The following is a 21375-nucleotide window of genomic DNA, read 5'->3' as shown; positions in this document are numbered from 1 at the left end:
TGCATTCGTCTACCGGCTACACGCCGTTCTACGTGAACGAGCTGATTCACCCTCGCGTACCGCTGACGCCGCAACCCACGGCTCAAGACTTGGCGGGGGAGGAATCGCCGAAGGCTAACTGATGTCGGCCCCCTCACCATCCGTACAGAAGTCGATGACTTCTTGTCTACCAGACTGAGTGTACTACGACACGTCCGCGATGCCATGGCTGAAAGCCAAGACCTGCAAAAACAATATGCAGATGAAAATGGAAGAGGCAAAGTGGAAAGCTTCAAGGCCAGGTACCTGGTTTTATTGAATTCAAAAAACCTGTCTACACATGCAGCCTCTGCAATCTTCCGGACTAAGCTTCGTCCACGGGTTATCGGACCGTTTAACGTTGTGGCCAAATGGGGGCTGGCGTACACGCTGAACCTTCCGAAACGAATGCGCACCTCAAAGTCGAGCGCGGTACCGATTTATTGTGATTTCTTGTGGTACCAAAAAGCGAGCTTATATGAACCCGTGATGTCTTCAACAAACGCAAGCCGAGTACCTCTGAATGAGGAACGCACTTATTTGGTAAATTTCAGATATTCATCTATTCTGACTCGAATGACTCGCTTTTCAGATATCGCTTCTCATAAATTATGGTGACCATCAGACTCAATACTATTGCCTCTCAAATTATAATAGTCGTAAATTCGCAAACCATCTTTTCGCATACTATATAAATGAATTATCAAAACTAAAGATGGCTGATAAGATAGATTTTTATGTCATTGTTTTTGTTCTACTTTATGCTTTAATGAGCTGAGCGATTTACTATATTTTTCAAGACAAATTAACCGTCTCGTAACCTGGTTTTAAACGATGCTATTTTATAGATCTATAGCTTTACAGTTTATTGTAACAACATGTATCGCTTTTCAAATGATCAAAAGTATGCTAACTATCAGTTTTACATACATCATAACGACGCAATTTTACTGCTGTAACGGGACTTGCAGCCTTTAACTTTTGTTACTACAATTCAGCACTCACATATCATGCATTATATATATTTTATTACGTGCTTACGCAAAGCTTAAGGACATTTTGTATAATTGAGACGCAGATATAGTCTGGCAGTTTACCGTGTTTCCAATCACTCCCATTCCAGAGGCATATAAATTGGCGAGGAATTGTATGCGGCAATTGCAGCTTGTGATGATCCATTCAATTTAATTGAGCGACTTGATAATATATATATATTATTGCGCAAGCACAATGGGATATATCAGAAGATCAATGGGATATAGAAGAGCTTTGTTCTAAAAAGACAAACGGCAAATAACATTTCGTTGCTCACCACACGCCAATCTCTCACACTGACTTGTTTTCAATGTGTTCAGCTTAAGCACAGAGCATAAAAATGAAGACTGCTATCCAGCATTCGAGAACGTTAAATCTTAGCAAGCCGAACGAATAATGACCTGCACCCATGGAGTAGACACTGCCCCTTCAATTCGTTCCATTGGGTCAGCATTTAATCTGGTTAATGTTTGGTAGAAATGATGCAGAAAATGAAAGTAGGATGGTATTTTACACATGTAAAACATTATTGTCATAAAAAAATTATAACAGCCATACGCTCTGCGACTCAGTCGCCTCACCTCTCGCAGAGAATGGATTAAAATGATGTCTGTGTGGTCGTGTCAGAAAGGATTAAGTGACACTCGCAAAGCGAGTGGCTTTAGCACAAAAGGCGAAACAATGAATTATTACGGAAGAATAACCATTTCAGATAAAATTACACTCAGAGGCTTTTATGTTTACAAGACGAGACCTAGGCCCTCCCAAAACCCGATGAATGGAAAAGTATACCAACATGCAAAGATTCTAAGTTATATATACTTAAAGTAGTTATTTACCGAAATGGATGCACGACTTCGTGCTGCAAAATATCTTCGGCAAGAGGACGCTGCAGTGCGTCAGGGTGCAACATGGTAGCAATCAGATGCTGCAAAGAGTTGGAGTAATGCCTGCGGTCAAAAGCAGAAATATTTTCGAGGCCATGTAGATGGATATCGTTTGATAATGACAAGAGACGTACCGAAACATCACTAGATCTCCATCGCGGATCTTTTGCCATTCTTCGCCACAACTAGCAAGTGTTGTTCCCAGCGCAAGCTCATAAATTGTAGCCCCTAAAGCGAAGATGTCACCAGCGCGTAAATTATTTCGATTGCCTTCAAGCAGTTCCCTACAATTGAATTCAGATTTGTTGCACATTGTGCATTATGACTTCACTGGTGCACTTACCGACTTAAATACCGATTATCGCCTTCTGTGATATCCATACTGCCATCCAAATGCGCAACAGTCCCCAAGTCGCCAAGCTAATATAAGACATAGGTTAGCGCATGACGAAAGTTGAGCCGCAAGCTCATACAAAACTAACCTTATACACTTCGCCTGGACCGACCAGAACATTCTGTAGCTTAACATCCATGTGAACCATTTTTTTGCTGTGCATATCGTATAGAGCCTAATGTGCGTGTTATCGATCGCCACTATGGTCTTCATCGACTGCACCTTACCTGCGCAATATGACACAAAAGCTTGCACAGCGTTTCTTCTGGTACTTTGTGCGGTGCAAATTTGTTGACGAAGCCAGCAAGCGAACAGCCCTCTAAATTTTCTAGCTGAATGTAAAGCAAATCGTTTTCTATCCAAGCGTCAAAATATCGAACCACGTGATTACTACTGCTCATTGCGGCGAGAGCTTGTACTTCACGTAAAGCTCTCTCACTGCAATATTCAAAGCAATGTTATGTGCACATCTAATCAAACACCACATCTTAACGTACGTGTCTGCCTTTCCCCGAAAGTGTCGTTTGCGTTTCTTCACAGCATATATCCACCCATCGATCTTCTTCATGCACTTATATACTTTAGAAAAAGTGCCTGAGCCTATCAACTGTCATACGTAACAAAAGCATTGAGATCATTAACTTTGTCGCTTGCAAGCAACAGTTTGCTCACCCCCACTTCAGAGAAATCTGTCAGATATCTGGAAATAGGTGAGCCATTTTTCGTTCCAGTCCACGCTGACGGATAAGACCGTCGTTTGCGTCGTAAAACTTTTTTCTTCCCCGACTCAGTCATTGGCCTCGGTGCAAATGGATTCACGTAACATTCCTCAGACAGAAATGGCGCAGTCTGGTCTCTACAGCTCATCAATTTTAGGCCAAACACTAAAGTGAGCGATATCCCTTTCTAACCAGCAAAAACAAAGCCTCCTCACCCATTTTTTGGTCTCTTTGCATTGGCTATCTCATGACCTTTTGTTGATTGCATGTCTATAGAAGTCTGACTGTTTAAACATGGAAACCCCTTTGTGGCGTGCCTCATTTCCATGTAATCCATTTCCTGCGTGAGATTTTGCACTTTTTCTTCTTGAATAACATCCACTTCCTCGTTAAGCCTCGATCTCTTTTTCAATGGTGATGGCGTCGTCGGATTTGACAACGGAATAACCGGCTGGTCTCGGGGCGTAAGGAAGTCCATGTCGTCTTGACTAGACTGCTGCAAAGGCGTTGCCCTCCCAGGCGTGTAGTAACCTTGTTTTGTAGATGGCGGGCCAAAGCGCACGGGTGTGTGCGTAGGCTCAAGGTCGGGTTCACTACGTTGACTAGAGCAACCCGTGAAATCAATTTTTATGGGTCTGTGTCTACGCGGACCGCTGTCACTACTTTGAGAGACAAAGAAAATGGGTTCTTCGCTGCTCTCGTCGTCCATCACGTCATAATCGATGCGTTTTTGCACTGAAACCGAATTATCTTCACCGTCTTGCAAAACTGTGGAGTCAAAGCTCTTGCCTTTTGCTGACGCTTCCAATGACCGCCGGACCTTATGCAGCTTACCACCTACACGCTTGTTCCCGACCGACGATTGTGTGAAGAAATCATGAATCGAGCGCTGCTTTTTGGTGCCGCTGGACACGCTACCACCCGACGCCTGCGACGAGCCACCGTTCGTTCGAGCCTTGTAGCGCAAGCCGTTGAGCAACATGATTACCAGCTAGAGACTTCCCCAATCAAAAGTTTGTTTCAAAAATGACCAGTTCCCGCCTTTTTTAATGCGTTTTAATAGGATGCCCTTTTCTGCGACGTCGTGAACGAAAATCTCACTTTCGATGAAAAAACAAACACCTCATAATTTATTGATTTTTGGTACGGAGACTAAAATTCTGCAATGACTTAAGCAGCCGAATCTGTCGCTTGGTGCGCGTTGAATCTTGTTCGTGCTGTCGATCATTTTCTGCTTGAAGGACTGTTTTCGCAACTTCTTTTTCCTCGCAAAGCTGTTGCGGTTGTTCTGCATGTAGTGTTTCTTCCGCCAACGCTTTATTGATAAATTCCTGCGCGCAAAGAAATAATGTTTGGTGAGATAATACGACATTCGTATAGTGTAAAACCCGCACTTTGAGTCCCAAGCGATCGCCAACGTGCTGAGAAGAGAACGTCTGCTTTTGACTACCGTGGTAATTATTCTCGATCAAAGCGTAGAACTCGCAGATCTCGCATTTACGGAAGACGCGACAAAGTCTACATGTGCTGCCAAATGTCTCCGGAATGTTACAACCAAATTTGCGGAATGACCGCTCGTAGGCTTTAAAGTGGCACAAAATTTTTGCATTGTCAGCATCAGCTTGAATGGCGCGGAGATAGTAGTCGTCCAGCACACTAGAAAGTAGCGTCAGACGAGTCCTCGGCATCGAAGGTATGCCTCAAACCGAACCTTTGGGTGGAGATTGGTGGCATGATAACAAGTGTGGCGTCTGTACTGCATTGCACCGTGCCGACCTTGCCTACAAAATTGAAGGCAGAAAAGATTCCAAACACCTCCACTTCAGCGATATGGAGAAAATTCTTATTTTGCAGTTGCACTCGAACGAATTGACCAACTGTATTTGTTGATGGAATAATCCATTCTGTCATTCGTTTGTTGGTGTGAAACAACTCGAATGCATTTGACTGAAGTTTTGCTGCTCGCAAACTAAATGTTATGATGTTAGGCAAACTACGTTCGAAAATCCAAGAAAGAGATACAGTCACATACCCTTCCTTGCCATCAAGCTTTTTAAATGCTACCTCACTCACAAATATCCAACACGGAAATAATCGACCGCTATACTCGGATTCTTTCTTTGATGGATTTGAGGGCTCATCCGTCCGATTCCACAACTATACCGTAAGCAAGAACAAATCAGATAATGGATTGTGACACTACGAGGAATGTCGAATTACCCGAATTTTTTCGATGACAGCAAGTTGTCCAAGGTCTACTTCCCACCACGGATTGTCTTCCATCTAAATAAAGCGAATGCAATATGACTAAATAAAACACCTGCCAGACACTAGAAGCTTCAAGTTGTACTTGAGTGTGGATACAAACCGCCAATGCACCCTCTGTTTTCCCATTGACTGCTAGATTCGGTCCTTGCTCATTGTAAATGGAAATTTGACGACTCGGCTTTCCTAATGCAAGGTTATAGGGAGCTACATGTAAGCATTTAAGTAGCTCTGGCTTCTCAATGAATAGACGCTACATCCAGTAACATGCACATAGGAAAGTTAGCAGTCAAAATTGACATTTAGTAACTTACGTTTGCATTGTGGCCTGTGCAGCCATGAGAATTTCGGCCCCACGTATAAAGCTCCCCATAAGAAGATACAGCAGCAGTATGACTACCACCACACGCCACTTGACAAACGCTAATACATGTAAAGTCTGGAATCTGTTCCCACGACAGCACATACCGATTAAGTGCAGTCGCACCTCCGCAAACGTAAACCTGACCACCGAGCAATTTATTTCTTCCTTCGCTAAATTCGGACGTGATTTCAGTACAGAATGCCGAATGTGCTACTCCGCATGACACTTGCCAAACCCGAATTTTTTTCATCATGAGTTCTTTTACCAATGTGGGCACAACGACGCAGTCTCTCACATGCGAACCAAGACCAAGACGACCTCCATTTGCTGAGCCCCACATAAATAATTCTCCTGCTGTAGAGACTGCCCCAGTATGTGAAGCTCCACATGATACAGATCGAATACTACGTTTTCCGGAAAATTTGACGAGTAAAGGCGTTGATGAGTACTGCTTATATCTGTCCTCAGCAATACCGACTCCCAGCTCTCCTGTGCTAGCGGATCCCCAAGTGTATAGAAAGCCTTTCGAATCGATAGCTGCGCTGTGTGAAAACGAGCATGAGACCTGACACACTGTTAAGCCCTTCAGAACAGCAAGCAACGGCTCGTGAATCTTATTTATCGTCTCGGCTGAAATGTGAAACTTTTATCGTACATCAAATGCTTCCACACGGTGCGGGTGGATTGTGTCATAGCAACTCACTCCTTGTTCATTCGGCTGAAGACCGAGACGTCCGCTGGTGCCAATTCCACACGTGTAAAGCGACCTGCAAAATAATTGCATTGACAAATGAGACACGAATAATTTACTGCACAATTTGGATGACGTCAAAAATGTGCACCCGGCTTGAGTCAACAACGCTAAATGAGAGCCTCCAGTTGATACATTTGCGACGGGCTGCGATAGCGAAATGATCGTTACACATATTAAAAAAAAAACTTGTACTAGGTACTTACTAAACTGTTACGGGGGGAAGTTAACGGCAAGCCACTGCGTGTGAGCTAAAGATCAGACTTTTATAATCCCAGAGTAAACTGTAATTTTTCACCTTGCAGTCACTCCTCTCGGTAATTTGTTGCCTCGAGCGGTAGACTGGACAATTGTGCCCTCCAATCGCACAATGCACGGTGCAGCCCGACATTCGCCACCAAGTTTCTGTAGCACATGAAATCACATGCAATGTTTGAAAGAGTACACATGAAATCACATGCAATGTTTGAAAGAGTACGATAACTTACTGAGTAGCTTTGATTCTCAAACTTTTTTGCCTCCTTTTCGCATCGTGCGTATCTTTCCCTTCGCAATGTTTTGACATTTTGCCACTACAGGAATGTCAGTTCAGCATATGTAACACGAACAAAAAGCTGATTTACTTTTGGCGCCACCTTTTCAAATATTTCACTTCTTTCCTAATCATACAGAGTTTTCATCCTCAGTCAGCGTGCATTCTGTCTTAATCGTCAAGAAATCGTGTACCGTTTGAGGCATAATGACTTTATTTTTCTGGTCGTTGTCCTCCATCATACCAATATTACGAACGCAACTTAAAAACACATCATTGAATCATGAATATAAGTACCCGGAACATTTTCTCTGCTTCTTTAAGAGCAGCGTGTCCCTCTTCGCCTTTTAATTCAATCTCCAACTCAAAGCATTCACCAAGTGCGAGAATTAAGTCCATTTTAGAGTTTTGCTCACACTCGAGACCACGAAATTGACTTGAAATGACAAGGTGTTCGTACGCGATTTTTGGTAATAAAACTTGATTGAGATACAGCATTCGAGTCCCACCATTGGGAGGAGGTTCCCATACGTCGTAATAACGGCTAACTCGCTCAAGCCTTCATTCACTCCACAAGTTATTGAGTGTTAGCTAGAGCTGACTAATATTTTTCAATTGTTAGACGACGTGCCTTTCAGAAAGTCGATATTCCTCATTTTGAAAAAGTTTAATTTCGTTAAAAGCTTCCTTCTCAAATGTTAACGTCAGCCAACCGGGACTTTTCAAGTATTGGATAAGCCTGATCATACTAGTTTCTTTCGCCTACCTGCTGTAAGGTACACGATGTTTGCACGGCTGATCGTGGTGTAAATCCATGCTGCATATCAATAGCTTGATGAATCATCTCCAAATTGCCACATAAGCCGGCATTGTTTCGATTCAACGCCTTATACGACGAGTTATTCACCCCCCAGCTGTAAACACTACCCGAATCTGTTACAGCGAAAGCGACGCTGTCACTTATCGCACCTTGCACGACACCCCGGCCCCACAACGGTCCTGTATTCGACATCAGAGTGCTTGATCGAAACCTCAGGCTTCGAACAAACTCTCGGTTGTCAAAATGAATTTTAGCAAGTTCTTCCTCATTCTGATTGCAATCAAAACAAGTAATTTCTTCGACTTCAGATTGTTCTGTGCAAGTTTTCAGCGATGCAATCTGATCGCTAGTGCTCTGTTCATCAGACTTATCCCGTTCGTTTTCTATTGCTCTAGTATGCACCTTTGTTTGCAATAGTGACGTTTTGTTCAGCCGGGAAGGACTTTTATAAGTCCATCGCTTATTCTCTGGTCTCCGACGCACATACTGAGCTACTGAAGCACCGCTAGAGTGAGCTGCTAAGCTCATCGCTGGAGGTTGTTTTGAGGCTACTTCGGAGCTTCGGCTGAATACTTTCCTCAGTTTTACATCACCCGACGCTGCTTTCGACATTCTTGCATGAATGTTCTGGTGGGCTGGTTCAACACGAGAGGACCAAAGCTCACTCACAAAGGTGAAACCAGGAGCCAATCTTTCGTCACAAGTGGAAGTCGTACCACAAAACCGATTGAACTTTCCTCGGCCCAACACGTACACTTGCCCTGCTGCGTCCAAAGCAGCTGCCAGTTCATCCTGAGCACGAATGATAGCTTTACCTCCCAACTGCGTTCTGAATTCTTTGACTCGCTGTCGCTGCAAGAATTTCTGAGCTTCTTCGAATGCTATTGCCTCCTCTGATTCCTCTTTATTTATCATTGCTTCTAGCATCTGCTGAAGCTTTTCGGCTCGCATTTGTTTTGGCACTTGAGCTCCACGCTTCATAAGCTCTTCCTTCACATTCACAAGACTGACCCACATAGCCCGAAACTCTTCGTAATTGATTTTTTCGTCCTTGTCCTTGTCATACTTTTTAAGCAGCATCTCTTGCTTCTCGTCGCTCACATCCATACCAAGGTATTCAAGCACGTCCTTTTCAACACTGTTGTCAATATACGATACCTGGCAAACATGAAGCACTTAAAGTACGCACAGCTAATTCAAGATTATCAATTTGTCCAGAACCATCTTCATCAAATAGTTCAAATACATCGCGAGGACTCAAATGCAAAGATGGAGAGAAGCGCTTCGAAGTATGAGACATAGTATCGACGGTAAACATTGCCATTTTGAATTCTGCGAGATCGATTTCGCCACCACCATCCGTGTCACACTGGCGGAATACCCGCATGGCTTTTGCAGCTGATAGATAAACTCCCACTTCCGGTAGCTGCAAGAATGAAGAACGTTACTTTCCAGCAATACAAACAGTCCTGAGCAGCAGTATGACTCATAACCATGGCAAGAAATTCGGGAGCAGATATGTTGCCTGATTTATCCGTGTCGTACTTTGCAAAAAGCTCCTCTGGCGTTAACTGTGATAGAGGTGACGCATCAATTGTTTTGATGAAACAATTTTCATCTTACCTTTGAGTTAATCAATGCCATTTCTTTCTTTTCGGATTCCGAAGCTTCGCTCGTATTAAGTACCTTGCCGTTCTTAGCATAGCGATCAATAGTCGCATCGTCGTCACTGTCGTCGCTGTCTGCACCAAATAACTCAAAGTTTGAAGATTTATTACTATTAACAATAGGAGAGTCTGCGGCAGCAACCAGCATTCCCCCGCCACCCTCCGCCACGCGAATGCCTAAGCTTCCTTTACCGAAACGCCCCATCAAGTGAACTCAAAAAGTGCAATGATCAGTTTAATTCCGCACAATTAAGAGTCGTTTACTCCGCTCACTTTCGATTTGGATTCTAGGGCTTCTGAATTGCAAGTGGCTTCAGAAGGGACAATTGGTAGCTGTGAAGCCCAGCTGGTCTACTAAAGAGACGTCGCACTAAACAGAAGCCTAAGGATAAAGTGAAAGCTGATGCACAGGCTGGACGTATTGTACAAATTGACTGGCCTCTCAGCCGACGTGTTACACACGAATCACTTTTACGAGCGCTTCTGCTGTCACGAAGTTGCAGAGCGTTGGTAGAAGACGTGAGGGTTGTAGAACTCACAGATTAAGTCTGTTTTCACTGTGCGAATCAAGCTTGTGTCGGGACAGTTTTCGCAAAAGCATTACAAAATGAGGAGCTCTTTTTGATCATACGCTACTTAAAAAAGGGTAGCAGGAAGCTCTGCTACGGGCGAATCTTTCCGTGGCGTGTTCGTGTTGCAGGTTTTAACAACTTATAGTCACGCACGATTTCTTGGTGCTGACTGCGAAACTCGACTTGGCTGGCATGATTAGTGCCAAGAATATATATAGTGAATAGTGAAGGTGGAGCAGCGTGCAAAATAGACGAAAATCGAAGCAGAAAAACCATTTCACGATCTACTAAGCGGTTGGATTTGTGCAACAGGTAGAGTATATTCATGACTGAAGACAATCATCATCTGATCTTCCGTTCCATAAAGAACAATGCTGCCGATACGTCGCTGCGTAAGTGAGCCTCCTCAATTTTGGTTAAATCTTCAATTCAGGTTATTTTGCTTCGAAGTCCGGCTGACAGACGAAAAAAGTATAATTCGCGCGGTTTGAGAAACAATGCTCGGATAATTCTGCCCACTCGAAAGAAGTATGTACAGCTCGAGCGAACCCCTTGTGCTCGTTTTAAATCACAACCCGCACATCATTTCAAAACTTGCGTGGCGACAGCGCTTATAAGTACAAATGTGGCGGCTAAGAATTCTCACCCGACCATTTCATTTTCATAAGAAGCACCACAACGGAAATCTACGTCAGACAAGAGACAGATAAAAGCACATAGCAGTCGGTCTACAATTATTAGCGCAAACCCCACAGCAAAAAACACTTACATTTGGTGACACTTCCTCGATCCAGCTATCTCTTTTCTCCTCCGCAGTTAAGTCCCGGTCCTGCGTCCCACTTCCCGTCCAACCATTCAGCAACGACTAGGCCGTTTCTTCGCATTGCAGTCGGGCAGGCCACTTTCTCACCCACAATTCTTTCTATCTTGCATGGCTATGTCTTCAGGGTCGCGTGTGTGGCTATCCGTCAGTCTCCGCAGTCTTTACGTCGCCGCTGCCAGATTTTTCCTAAAACGGGATTATTTATCTAACAAAACTTCATTTTCGCACGAGCACATGTTTTTGATACCTCATCAGTCAGCCAACGCCAATCACGTTCATCAGCAACCGCTCCATGTGTATGCTCGAATAGAGGCGAGCACTTGTTTGCAGTTATCTGTGAAGCGTCTCTGAACGCATCCACGTTACCTATGCAACCATGCACCTATCGACAGCGCAGTGATAGATGTTAAATGTGAATCAGGCATTTTCTATGCCTGATTCGCATTCAGTCTGAGTTTTCCTTCTTGTTAAGGTACCGGGTATTCCGCATTTTGACCTACCGAATTGGCGTCATTAGGGTGATTAAGAGCGCGTAAGAGAAAATTGTCGTAGGAAACATTGTCGGCTATTAGCTTCGTTGTAGCATTGGCCTCGTTTGGGACTTTTCTTTGTTCGCGGCTTGAATGCCCATCAGCCATCTAATGACAATGTGTCAGCGTAGGCGCAACCATGATCAAAGTGGCAAGACAACATGCCGACATCGTTCAGCAAATGATCTCATCTTAAAAGCCATGATGCGAGAGCAACAAAAGTAAATGGTTCAGATCGTAGAGCTTCAGCGACAAATGGCAGCGACCTTGTAGCTGCAACGTCACATCAACAACAGCAAACTAGCGCATTATCAACCTCTGACATGCGAGAGTATCAAGCTGAACGTATCGCCATGGTGAAAGTCGCTGAGATGAAGAGTCACAATGTCGGAAAAATGATTTTCAGCGCCAGAATGTACATTCAGTCCAAGAACATTAAGTATGAAGAAGATGCTCCGCAGCAACGACCGCCATCGCTCCAATTGCAGATTTAAAAGACCCTACAGCAGCTTGCTATTGGGTGTCTGTTTCGCAAAAATTGCAACTACTTGCAGTCCGTGACGTAATTTATTGATTAGCGAGCTTACCCTAATAGATCAGCTCCGCGGTCGACAGCAGAACAACTTCTGGTCTCTTGAGGATTACGCGGCCAGTTTCGCATTGTCATATGCAAGACCGAGACATGTCTGGCATTGACGAGGTCAAGCATCCATTTCCAAAAAGACCTGACAATCAAAGCTTCATTTGGCTGGACCTAGAAACGAAGATAGCCTAAAAGAAAGCTATCCAGCTGACAACTAGGTATGAAAGACGAAGTTTGCGACTACTGACTACGATGTACACAAAGGACTCATCTATCTGAAAAGCGACGGTAACGCTCGTTGCGTGACCATGCCGAACCATCGACATTTGTGCTTAAACACTGTCATGATGCAGCTAGTATGACGCATCCAGGATTTGACAGCAGCAGCACAGTGGTCTTTTTGCTTGACAATGTACCACGACATTAATGCATACGAGAAAAGCTGTAAATTGTACGTGGAATACAAGTCAAGTAGTTGTACAGCCAATATCGTGCCAACTACGTAATGGGAAGACGTCTCGACTGACTTTATCAGCCCTCATATGAGTCAGACGGGTATGATACGATTATTATTGCTGCTGACAAACTGTCTAAGCGCCTGGTCTTCATTCCACCGCACACTACGGCTACGCCAGAGAATGAAGCCAAAGTATCTTTCAACCATAAGATTCGATACTATGGTATTCCGACTGATTTCGTATCGGATCACGACCCCAAGTTCACGTCAAAGTTTTAGAACGCTCTCGTCGGCTTGACGAGGATCGAGTCTGCAATGACTGCGCATCGTGCTCAAGCAGACGGCGAGACTGGAAAATATCAAACTTGAAATATCATCGCTGATTATCTATCAGTTATCGCAGCAACGACAGAACTGAGTATATTTCTATGGTAGAGTGTGCGTATGTAACTCTTGTGTGAACTTCATCCAAACTATCGCCATTTTCGTGGACATTTGTCAGAACCGAAATTTTTTTAGCTACGGTTGGAAGCAATTATGATAAATGTGTTCAGCACCACCAACCAGTGATCGAGCGTGCGCAAAACGCTTTGAAGATTAAACAACAAGCGTCGCTTAGCAAATTCATCCAGGTCGGTGACCTTGCCTTATTTCGGCGCAAGCCTTGACCATCTCTACGCGACAGCTGACGCAATGCTGTGTTCTCATACATCCATCCCGCGCATTATTGGTCCATACACAACATGTGAGCTTCAAGGCAAGTTGCGCATGCTAAACCTGCCAGCTAAATGCAGATACCTCAGCTCACGCTTCAACCTTGACAAGTTAAAGTGTACGACAGCAACCCGGAGCGCTTTGCGGAGCGTGTGATACCAAATCGACTCCCGTGATTTTCGAAAACAACGGTGACTCACTGATGTCACCGACCCTCAGATCAAAAATCGTGTTTTCCATCGATATCCTGAGTATTTGGTCAAGTTCCATGGGTTGCCATACCGTGAGATTTCGTTGGAGCGAGAGTGTGACAATAATCACTAGAGCCATTGGCAATACAAGGAGCTTCGTCATCGCAATTAGGCAAGATGTGCGTGATCGGAGTCTCTTGGAATAGAGTCTCTGTCTCTGCGTTAATGTTTCAAGTACAAAAGAACCTATCTTTAACTTCGATTTTTGGCGAGGCAACTCCTGAGTAAATGAAATGATCTACACATCATTCCAAAAGCTGCGCATTGACAGCCGCTTAAACATGCTTGTCGGTACAAATGGTGTGGCTACAGCCCGCCCTGGGAAGCGCCTTTACTGCAGTCTAGAATAGACAGATAACAGTCGGCCTACAATTCACCTGAATAAGCACAAGTCCCCAGCCAAACATGTACACAACTAGTAGAATTTGGTTCCGTTTTAAGATGTAATCGACTTGTTCCTTATCGGTGAGTCACCAGTATCGTGGTATTGAATACTAAACATTCAACGCAAATGTTTGAATGCTTTCTTTGCGTGAGATCTCATGTTTACCTGAGCAGAATTTTCACGTGGCTTACGTTTGGCCACGATGCTGGCACAATTTTTTATTCCTAACGATCACTTGAACAAACAATTTGGTTAAAATAGGTGAATCTGTTAAATGATTTCAGCGGCGTTTGCTGGTATCAAGTCCAGCATCGATCCGAATAATATGGGTCGGATGAATTCAGATGTATTTTCTTTTAGCGAGTGATTATATTTTTGGTATCTGAACAATTGTTCTTGATAGCGACAGCGAATATGCGTGCACGCAGACAAAAAAACTCATTTGAAACGCGATAATTGCTTTTCTAATGCAGACAATCCAGTACTATCGAACAATTTCAACAGGTAAGCACTCATGATGGGAATCACTTATAAAGCGCTCAGATGACATTTCTTCATGATAGTCTTGATTGTGCGACAAACTGCGGCTGATACATACATCATGCTGGAAACAAAGCTACTAAACTGGCAAGCCAGCATGGAGTAGGAAAGCTTAAACTCACAAAAGTCCGATTGAGTAAGTAATCTTGAGAATGTCGCATTTTCCGATCGTCAATCTCAACAATCTCCAAAATGCATTCTATTTGTTTGTTCGACGCGGTGCCCCCTCAAAAAGTAATAATAATTTGATGTGCGTTATTGTCTGCAGTCTTCGGACACCGATATTTGGTATCTGAAGCCAAACCTGATGAAAAAATATACATACCTGGTGAGAAACGACATGTGGATGATGACGGAGATGACGTGCGTTGATGCCAAGGTCCAAGACTATCAATGCGCTTGCCCATCTGTGCTTGAGATGCAGGTGCTAGGATAAGAATCAATCACCTCGCTGCTGTGAGTATACATCACGCATAAAATCATGTTCGTTGCACTTTGTGAGCAAATTCGAGGGTTACGTTCATTTCATATCATTTATCAGAGTGAAAAACAATTTGATCACTGGCATTCATGTTCAAGAGTTAAAAAATGATGGCCCAAGGCTGCCCTATAACAAAAGTATACGGGCAATAAAATATTGTCGAACACGCAACAGCGTTGAATTTCAGAGCGTGATAAAAATAATTATCGTTCTCCAGAAGTAAGAAAAGCTCAGACGATTAAAAGTCCTCGCGTGCATTTTCAAGATCTACTGTAATGCCGTTCAGTTTCAAGTCTACAAACGGAAGAAATGCTAGCGCGCAGGTAAGAAATCTCACGGTGGTCAAAAAGAACTTGATATTTGCCGAGCTTATGTATTAAGCTGAAAGGCTCACTCGTAAAAAATAAAATACCCGAGCTCACGTCATTAGGAGAAACTAGTCGTTACTCCGTCAAAATGCTTCAAAATTACTTTCCCAACGAACCCTTAAGTTTCACAGCCACAAGTCTTCCACTTCATGCAACATGAATAGCAGAACTCGTGGCCATACAAGCATGTAATATGATTGCATCCTGATACTTTTTGCACTCCCACACCGCATCCAGGGCATTGCACACCAGAAACCTCTCGAATTACATTGGCGTATTCGTGGTCCGATTGCAGATCTAATGATCGCCAGCTTTTGTCTTTAAGAAATCGCTCATAGATCTCAAACTGGAATCCTAACGCCTCTTTCACATAGTCAGTTGGAAATTCCCTTCTACAACAATGTGCTGGGACCATTGAGCGATCACTGACACCCATACGACAACGTGTAGTGATACAAGTTGTGCAGTACACATGGCCACACGATAAAACTCGTCGATTGGACTTATTTTTAAGGGGTGACAAACAACACATGCAGCTCGGAGGCGGCTTCAATTCAGCATTAAGCCTATTCACATCTGGTGCCGATGCAAACGAACTACCCTCATTGCGATCCACAGATTCAGTGTCGGCAGGATAAAAAAGCTTGTATTCCTCTTCTGAATATATACTCAACGCGACGGATCGATCCAAAACAATTTGTTCAGCATTTCGAATCTCCTCCAGAAATACGTCAAACACATAAGCTTCGCTCGGCTGGATGTTGGCCTCATCAACAACGATTTCATTGACAAAATCAAGCAGACCAGAATTGAGGTAAATTATGTCTTTGTATTGTCCCAGAAGAACTTCCATGGTCTTGACACTTTTGAGGTGTGAGTCCATGATGTTGAATATCAAAAAACATTGGACATCTCCACGAAAAATGACGTTATTTTCGTCGCCGTTAATTTGCGGCCTTTCCCAAACTCAATCGATAAACTATTGCAAAGATAATTTGCAAGCAAATGTGAATGTAGTGGACCTCCTGAATAAAAATGGGTCTGATTGTTCGCGACCATGCCTTATTAGCTCTGAAATATTTTTCGTACATTGTAAATTCCATGTACTCAAATCTAGTATGCTGTGATACTCTAATTTCATAACAAAATGATGCCAGTCTCCAGTCAAGATTGACAAAAGATGCTGTACACGCACTATACCATCTCAGTTCAATTCTGCTTTCAGCGCCGCGGATATAGTTGACCATAAGGTGGAAAAGAACGAGTAACAAAAACCACCTTCAAATTTTAATGACTCTAGGATGTGATTATATACAACAGCACACTAGCGCTAATCGGCACAAATATCTCACAGAGTATTGCTAACCAAATAAAGTGATCACACAGACAAGTTAGGAAGGCATCGTAGAATGAAGTGCAAAGTGATGAATAACAAGTTTTTGCATACTGTTATGACGGGGCACATCGTAAGTGATTAAGAGTACAACTTCGAACAAAGCACAGAAGTGGACGTAAAATTATTCGATACTCAACAGACAAGAATCGGACATCACTCTCCAAGAATAGTTCGTAGCTCATCCTCTGGGATCAATGGACAATTGCAAGAGCCCCATAGGCCCAGACACGTGTAGCAAAACTGGTGTCCATTGGGACACGTCATGTGCACGCATCCAAAATCACGCTGTACACCAATACCACAGCCAGGACATTGCTTAGCTCCCATGGCCTCAACAATTGCCGAGTATTCAACGTCGGATGTGAGATCCGATACCTTCCAATCTTTCTCATTCATAAGCTGTTCATACTTGGTGTAGTCTTCATGCTTGACTAATGCTTCACGTACGTAATCATTGGGCAGCTCCTTCTTGCAACAACGCAATGGCACAAGTGCACGGTCATCCAGCGCAAGACGACACATGTGAACAATACATGGCAGGCAATATTTGTGGCCACAAGGTGCAATTTTCAGGTCCTTTTTGATCTTCTTCATGCAGCTAGCACAATCCGCGCTAGCATTACGAAACCAAGTCATGTACTATGCAGCTACTAAACTCAACTTGTTTTATAGAGTTTTCTTTTTTGCAAATCTTGAAAGCTTTTGAGCACGTCGCAGACAGACACTGAAAGCAAATATAGCGCCTTCAGCTAAATAGCTTAAACACGCGGCGAGTCAACCGAACCTTGTTGCACTACGCGCAAATCGACTTCATTCGTGACTGAAACTTGATCAACAGCATGACAACCTCCAGTCTTTATCTCTCTTTCAATTGTCGCTTAGTGTGCCCGTTAGTCTCGACTGTCTGGTCCCAACGCAGCGAAACTCAACACCTTTCGCAACAATAGAATCGCGTGACTACTTTCAACACTCTTGTTATCCCATGCAGCATTACCAGCGCTACCAGCAGAAATACCAAGACGTCGTGTATACAACGAAAGGATGTTGCACTGTAAGTGCATGAAGATAGACCGGCTTTCGCTCGTCTTCAATCAAAAGACCGAGAGCAACCAGCACTGCTAGAACTACAATCGCTTGTACCGCTCCGACAACCACTTTTATACACCCAAAGTACCCACCGATTCGGACGATGCAGAGCCTAAGCTCCTCTCAAATCGACAGGGTTCAAGCATGCGCCCACTCCTTTCTCCAATCGGCGGCGCTAATCGAATGGGCAACAAGGGTTGTGTTTCATGGCTCTACCACGTCAAAATCAATGCAATCTGCTGCCGATGCGTTATAAATAAGAGCATCGGTACAACATAAGTAGAAGACAATGCGCAAAAGCCCGCTGAAAGTTAAATTCTCATAGCCACAAAAAGGCATCGCCACAACGGCACAAATTGTCCCAGTCCATACTGCTAGAGCTGCCGTCATGCTTAGCACGGCACTGCACACATTAAAAAGCAGCATGCGCACAATTTGACCGACCAAAAGACATGATCGTACCAAATTGTAACCGCGGGGATGGTGCAAGATTGACGAATGGCGTTGAGGATTGTATGGCGGTGGAGCATACTCTCCTTCGTGGGGCTGCCAAGTTTGAAGAGCTGGTTGCAATGTGTTGACATTTAATGTTGCTCTGTGCAAGGATGGGATGGGACTTGTAGATCGGTAGGAGGAGACGTAGACGATGTACAGGAAGGAGACGCGAATTCCGGACTTGTCATGAGATCGATTATATGAACTTATGTCTTGATTTGCAATGACCTCTACAAAATTGTTCTATATATTGCAAAAGTAAAAAAAAATGAGTGACTCGCAGAACTGGTCGTCCTTCGAGGATCCTATCACGCCTAAGCGTCCGACTGAAGCAATCGAGTCGACCGAGAATCCAAAAGCTTGTAGTGATGAGTACAATAAAGGATTAAGCGCTCTGGTTGAACCCGTAGCCCTGCAGAATTTGCGCAACCGTCTCATATTCGGCAGTTTGGTTGGCTTTGTCACAGGTGCCACTTTTGGAGGCAGTACGTACAGCGAATGGTCCTTGTAGATAACCAATTAATACACTGTTTCCTTATTGCTATTATGGTGCAGTTGATGGTGCTAGAATTTACATGAAAAAGCAAGGGCGTTTATCGTCTGATGCTTTAAGCTCAGTCGCACGTGGAGCTGCCACGACAGGAGGAGCCTTCTCTGGGTGAGCTTAAGTCATTAGTAAGGGTCATTGGTTCTTACTGATATACTCGGTAGATTCTTTTTTCTGTACTGCGGCATCAAGACCGCTGTGGCGACGCAGCGGAAGGATAATTTGACCAGTGCAGGATTTTCCATGGTCGCCGCGGGGATACCGTTCATCCGTTCTGCGGTTTTTAAGCGAAATATCCCATATGCGCTCATGCTGGTTGCACTTGATCATTTTCATGAAGAAATTAGTGAATTCCGTAAATAAACGCGTAATGTCTGAAGTGTTGATCATTAAGCTCAAATATTTTTTTCTTGTCGTGTCTTGTTTAGATGTTTGATAAGCTGAGATGAAGTTCAGCTGAGCCTTACAAATTTGATGACCTTCGCATCGTTCTTCCGTTCTGACGAGATAAAGCTGCATCAATATCTCACTTTTTATCATAAAGCACCTTGCTACTCCGACTGCAATCTACAATTTGGCACCAATGTCAGTGGATTTCGCAAACAGCTGCTGCATCTCAAAGAGGCTCTCTTCGAGCAAATGACCTAGACGAGCTGCCCAGCCGCCATGTTGACGGCAGGCGATATTAAACTGGATGGAAAGATCTTTAACGCTATAAGCGATGCCGACACCTTCAGGTACGACCTCACCCCATCCCCAGCCATCAAACAATTCATTTGTCAAATGGCTCGTGGAAATTAGCCAGTGACTAGCTCTAGTCATTACTGGATCCTCAAAAAACGGCACACGCTCGCCAGGTTGCACTAACAGCTTCAATCCAAGAAAGTGTCGATCCACTCCTCGGCCGGCACCAGCCTTGCGCATATATGCGACATGGGCGCTAGCAGCAGCAAGAAGCAATTTTCTTTTTTCATCAACAGTAATTGTGCCAGACGCATCCGTCATTGCATCAGTGAACTTGGCACTAGCCGCCGAGCAGCTGCGGGTCGTTTCAGTACGTCCATGAAGAAAGGTGCGCGTCTGCGAAGCTTCGTACGTGGCGACATTCTTCCTAAATAGCTTTTTGTAAGCAAGCTGAATCGCTAACTGCACAAACGCATCTGGACTGCAGCGGAATCCCTTGATAGAGCGTGCACCGTAGCCATAGAAGGTCTGTACAAATACTTCGTGGTCGATCACAGTTTGATCAAACACCTTTTCGGCCTCGGCAATGTTGTACAGCGTCTTCGATGTGAAGCGAAACATAAGCTGCTTTGGAGCAACAAGCGAGTGCAAAAGCTGCTGCGTCGTTTGCCCTCGAGGGCCTAGATCAATTTGGCCTTTGTGAAGACGCGATAACAGATAGTCGCAAAACCGAGCCATGGGCATGCCATCAAGCATTGAATGTTCCCCAAGCAGACCAGCCTTACCATTCTCAAACACCACAATCTGCACACATTTGTCAAAGAAACGGTTGCGACCATTGCCATGCCACAGTCCGCGTGCTACTTCCGTCCGAGACACTGGAGCATCATCGTCCAAATTTAGCACCAGCAATGAGCTTTCAATAGCATGCAATGATTTTTGATTCAATGGCGACGCTTGAATCAATTCTTCACGGGCGTCTGCCCATAAATCTCGATCCTGAGACGTCAATACTCCGATAGCTGACCCCTTCGCTCCGGCAGCGTCCAAAATCCTAGCCAGCTGAAAGCATAAAGCTTCAAATCCGAGCGGATCTTTCGTACGCGGATCCAGTAACTCAAGAAGAAAAAAATTGTTGTGGCGCATGACAACAGCGTGAGTGTGTAACATGGGATCGTAAATCCTGTATGAGTCTTGCTTACGGCGTGGAATGCGACAAGCATTAAACATGTACTTATAAGCAGTGGCACATAATGGTGTCTTGTTCTTGCCAAGCTGCTCGGGCTCAATGGAACCGTTCGCCACTTGGGCAGCAAAGAGCACGGAACCTCTCAGCAGCGCCGCTGCACGTCCGATGTTAGAGCGTTGCTTCGGGTGCACGCTGTCTGCAAAGTGAATGAAGTAACTGACATTAAACACAACGGGATCGCGCACTTGTAGATAGCCAAGCGTATTCCACCACTCTGCTAAATAGCTGGAGTCATTACGGTCCTTGGCACGGGCTAGCAAACGACTCTGCAGCTTCTCGCCTATACCACTGGGTCTCAAAAATTCAATAGCTAGCTCTTTGGCGCGCGCGAACTCGGCGGGCGACGTCAGCGGTCTAAGAGTTTCCAGGTAGAGTTCAATGCTTTCTTTCAACAATGGCACAGGTAAGCGCGGCAAATCACGCTGGAAACGGTATAGAGAGCATGACGGGTCCTCCAAATCCGCTTCAGCACGGTAGTCGCCCCAGCACTCGCGAAAGCCCTGCGGGCCAAAGATATTTGACTGCTTGAGAGCCATGTGACAATATGTAGGCCCAATGTCGATGAAAGGTTACTGTCGTCATTCCATGTTAGAAAATTTTGAACTCCTTTCGAAGCTATGACAGCGAAGAGTCACCTGCAACAGTGTTCATAACACAAATCAGTTGAAAGTTTGTCTATATTATTATTATAGACGTAATGACTTCTCAATTTATACCTAGCTATCAATATATACTATACTCTAACAACTCTATTATACAAAT

The 21375-nt window shown here is 44.2% G+C and overlaps 7 protein-coding genes across 7 annotated transcripts; 1 reads left to right on the top strand and 6 right to left on the bottom strand.

The window, feature by feature from the left end:
• Positions 1-1888: 1888 nt before the first annotated feature.
• PHALS_08853 (wee protein kinase) lies at positions 1889-4035 on the bottom strand (the record flags this gene model as incomplete). The annotated part of the gene is made up of 8 exons (XM_024724276.1): positions 1889-2003; positions 2075-2224; positions 2284-2360; positions 2423-2509; positions 2562-2772; positions 2832-2941; positions 3007-3190; positions 3269-4035. 8 exons carry the CDS (start codon positions 4033-4035, stop codon positions 1889-1891), a joined length of 1701 nt encoding a protein of 566 aa, XP_024575169.1.
• A 148-nt stretch (positions 4036-4183) lies between these two features.
• PHALS_08852 (FOG: RCC1 domain) lies at positions 4184-10957 on the bottom strand (the record flags this gene model as incomplete). Its single annotated transcript, XM_024724275.1, has 23 exons — positions 4184-4384; positions 4448-4709; positions 4765-5022; positions 5086-5210; positions 5274-5336; positions 5404-5571; positions 5633-6265; positions 6338-6580; positions 6640-6673; positions 6732-6838; positions 6922-7005; positions 7069-7092; positions 7160-7198; positions 7263-7524; positions 7597-7652; positions 7732-8913; positions 8975-9211; positions 9279-9356; positions 9409-9527; positions 9595-9638; positions 10676-10710; positions 10794-10863; positions 10935-10957. 23 exons carry the CDS (start codon positions 10955-10957, stop codon positions 4184-4186), a joined length of 4347 nt encoding a protein of 1448 aa, XP_024575168.1.
• Positions 10958-15274: 4317 nt separating this feature from the next.
• Positions 15275-16039, bottom strand: PHALS_08851 (hypothetical protein F443_08422; the record flags this gene model as incomplete). The annotated part of the gene is made up of 1 exon (XM_024724274.1): positions 15275-16039. The coding sequence occupies one exon, from the start codon at positions 16037-16039 to the stop codon at positions 15275-15277; it is 765 nt and encodes a 254-aa protein (XP_024575167.1).
• Positions 16040-16705: 666 nt separating this feature from the next.
• On the bottom strand, positions 16706-17146 carry PHALS_08850 (hypothetical protein F444_08474; the record flags this gene model as incomplete). Its single annotated transcript, XM_024724273.1, has 1 exon — positions 16706-17146. One exon carries the CDS (start codon positions 17144-17146, stop codon positions 16706-16708), a length of 441 nt encoding a protein of 146 aa, XP_024575166.1.
• A 273-nt stretch (positions 17147-17419) lies between these two features.
• Positions 17420-18222, bottom strand: PHALS_08849 (uncharacterized protein; the record flags this gene model as incomplete). Its single annotated transcript, XM_024724272.1, has 4 exons — positions 17420-17484; positions 17547-17601; positions 17855-18041; positions 18101-18222. The coding sequence occupies 4 exons, from the start codon at positions 18220-18222 to the stop codon at positions 17420-17422; spliced, it is 429 nt and encodes a 142-aa protein (XP_024575165.1).
• Positions 18223-18401: 179 nt separating this feature from the next.
• PHALS_08848 (uncharacterized protein) lies at positions 18402-19043 on the top strand (the record flags this gene model as incomplete). Its single annotated transcript, XM_024724271.1, has 3 exons — positions 18402-18618; positions 18689-18791; positions 18845-19043. The coding sequence occupies 3 exons, from the start codon at positions 18402-18404 to the stop codon at positions 19041-19043; spliced, it is 519 nt and encodes a 172-aa protein (XP_024575164.1).
• A 204-nt stretch (positions 19044-19247) lies between these two features.
• On the bottom strand, positions 19248-21149 carry PHALS_08847 (carnitine o-acetyltransferase; the record flags this gene model as incomplete). The annotated part of the gene is made up of 1 exon (XM_024724269.1): positions 19248-21149. One exon carries the CDS (start codon positions 21147-21149, stop codon positions 19248-19250), a length of 1902 nt encoding a protein of 633 aa, XP_024575163.1.
• Between the last annotated feature and the right edge of the window lie 226 nt (positions 21150-21375).

Source organism: Plasmopara halstedii (genome assembly GCF_900000015.1).
Source record: "Plasmopara halstedii genome assembly, contig: Scaffold_323, whole genome shotgun sequence".
Lineage (NCBI taxonomy): Eukaryota > Oomycota > Peronosporomycetes > Peronosporales > Peronosporaceae > Plasmopara > Plasmopara halstedii.
This window is presented reverse-complemented; position numbering and strand designations above follow the sequence as displayed.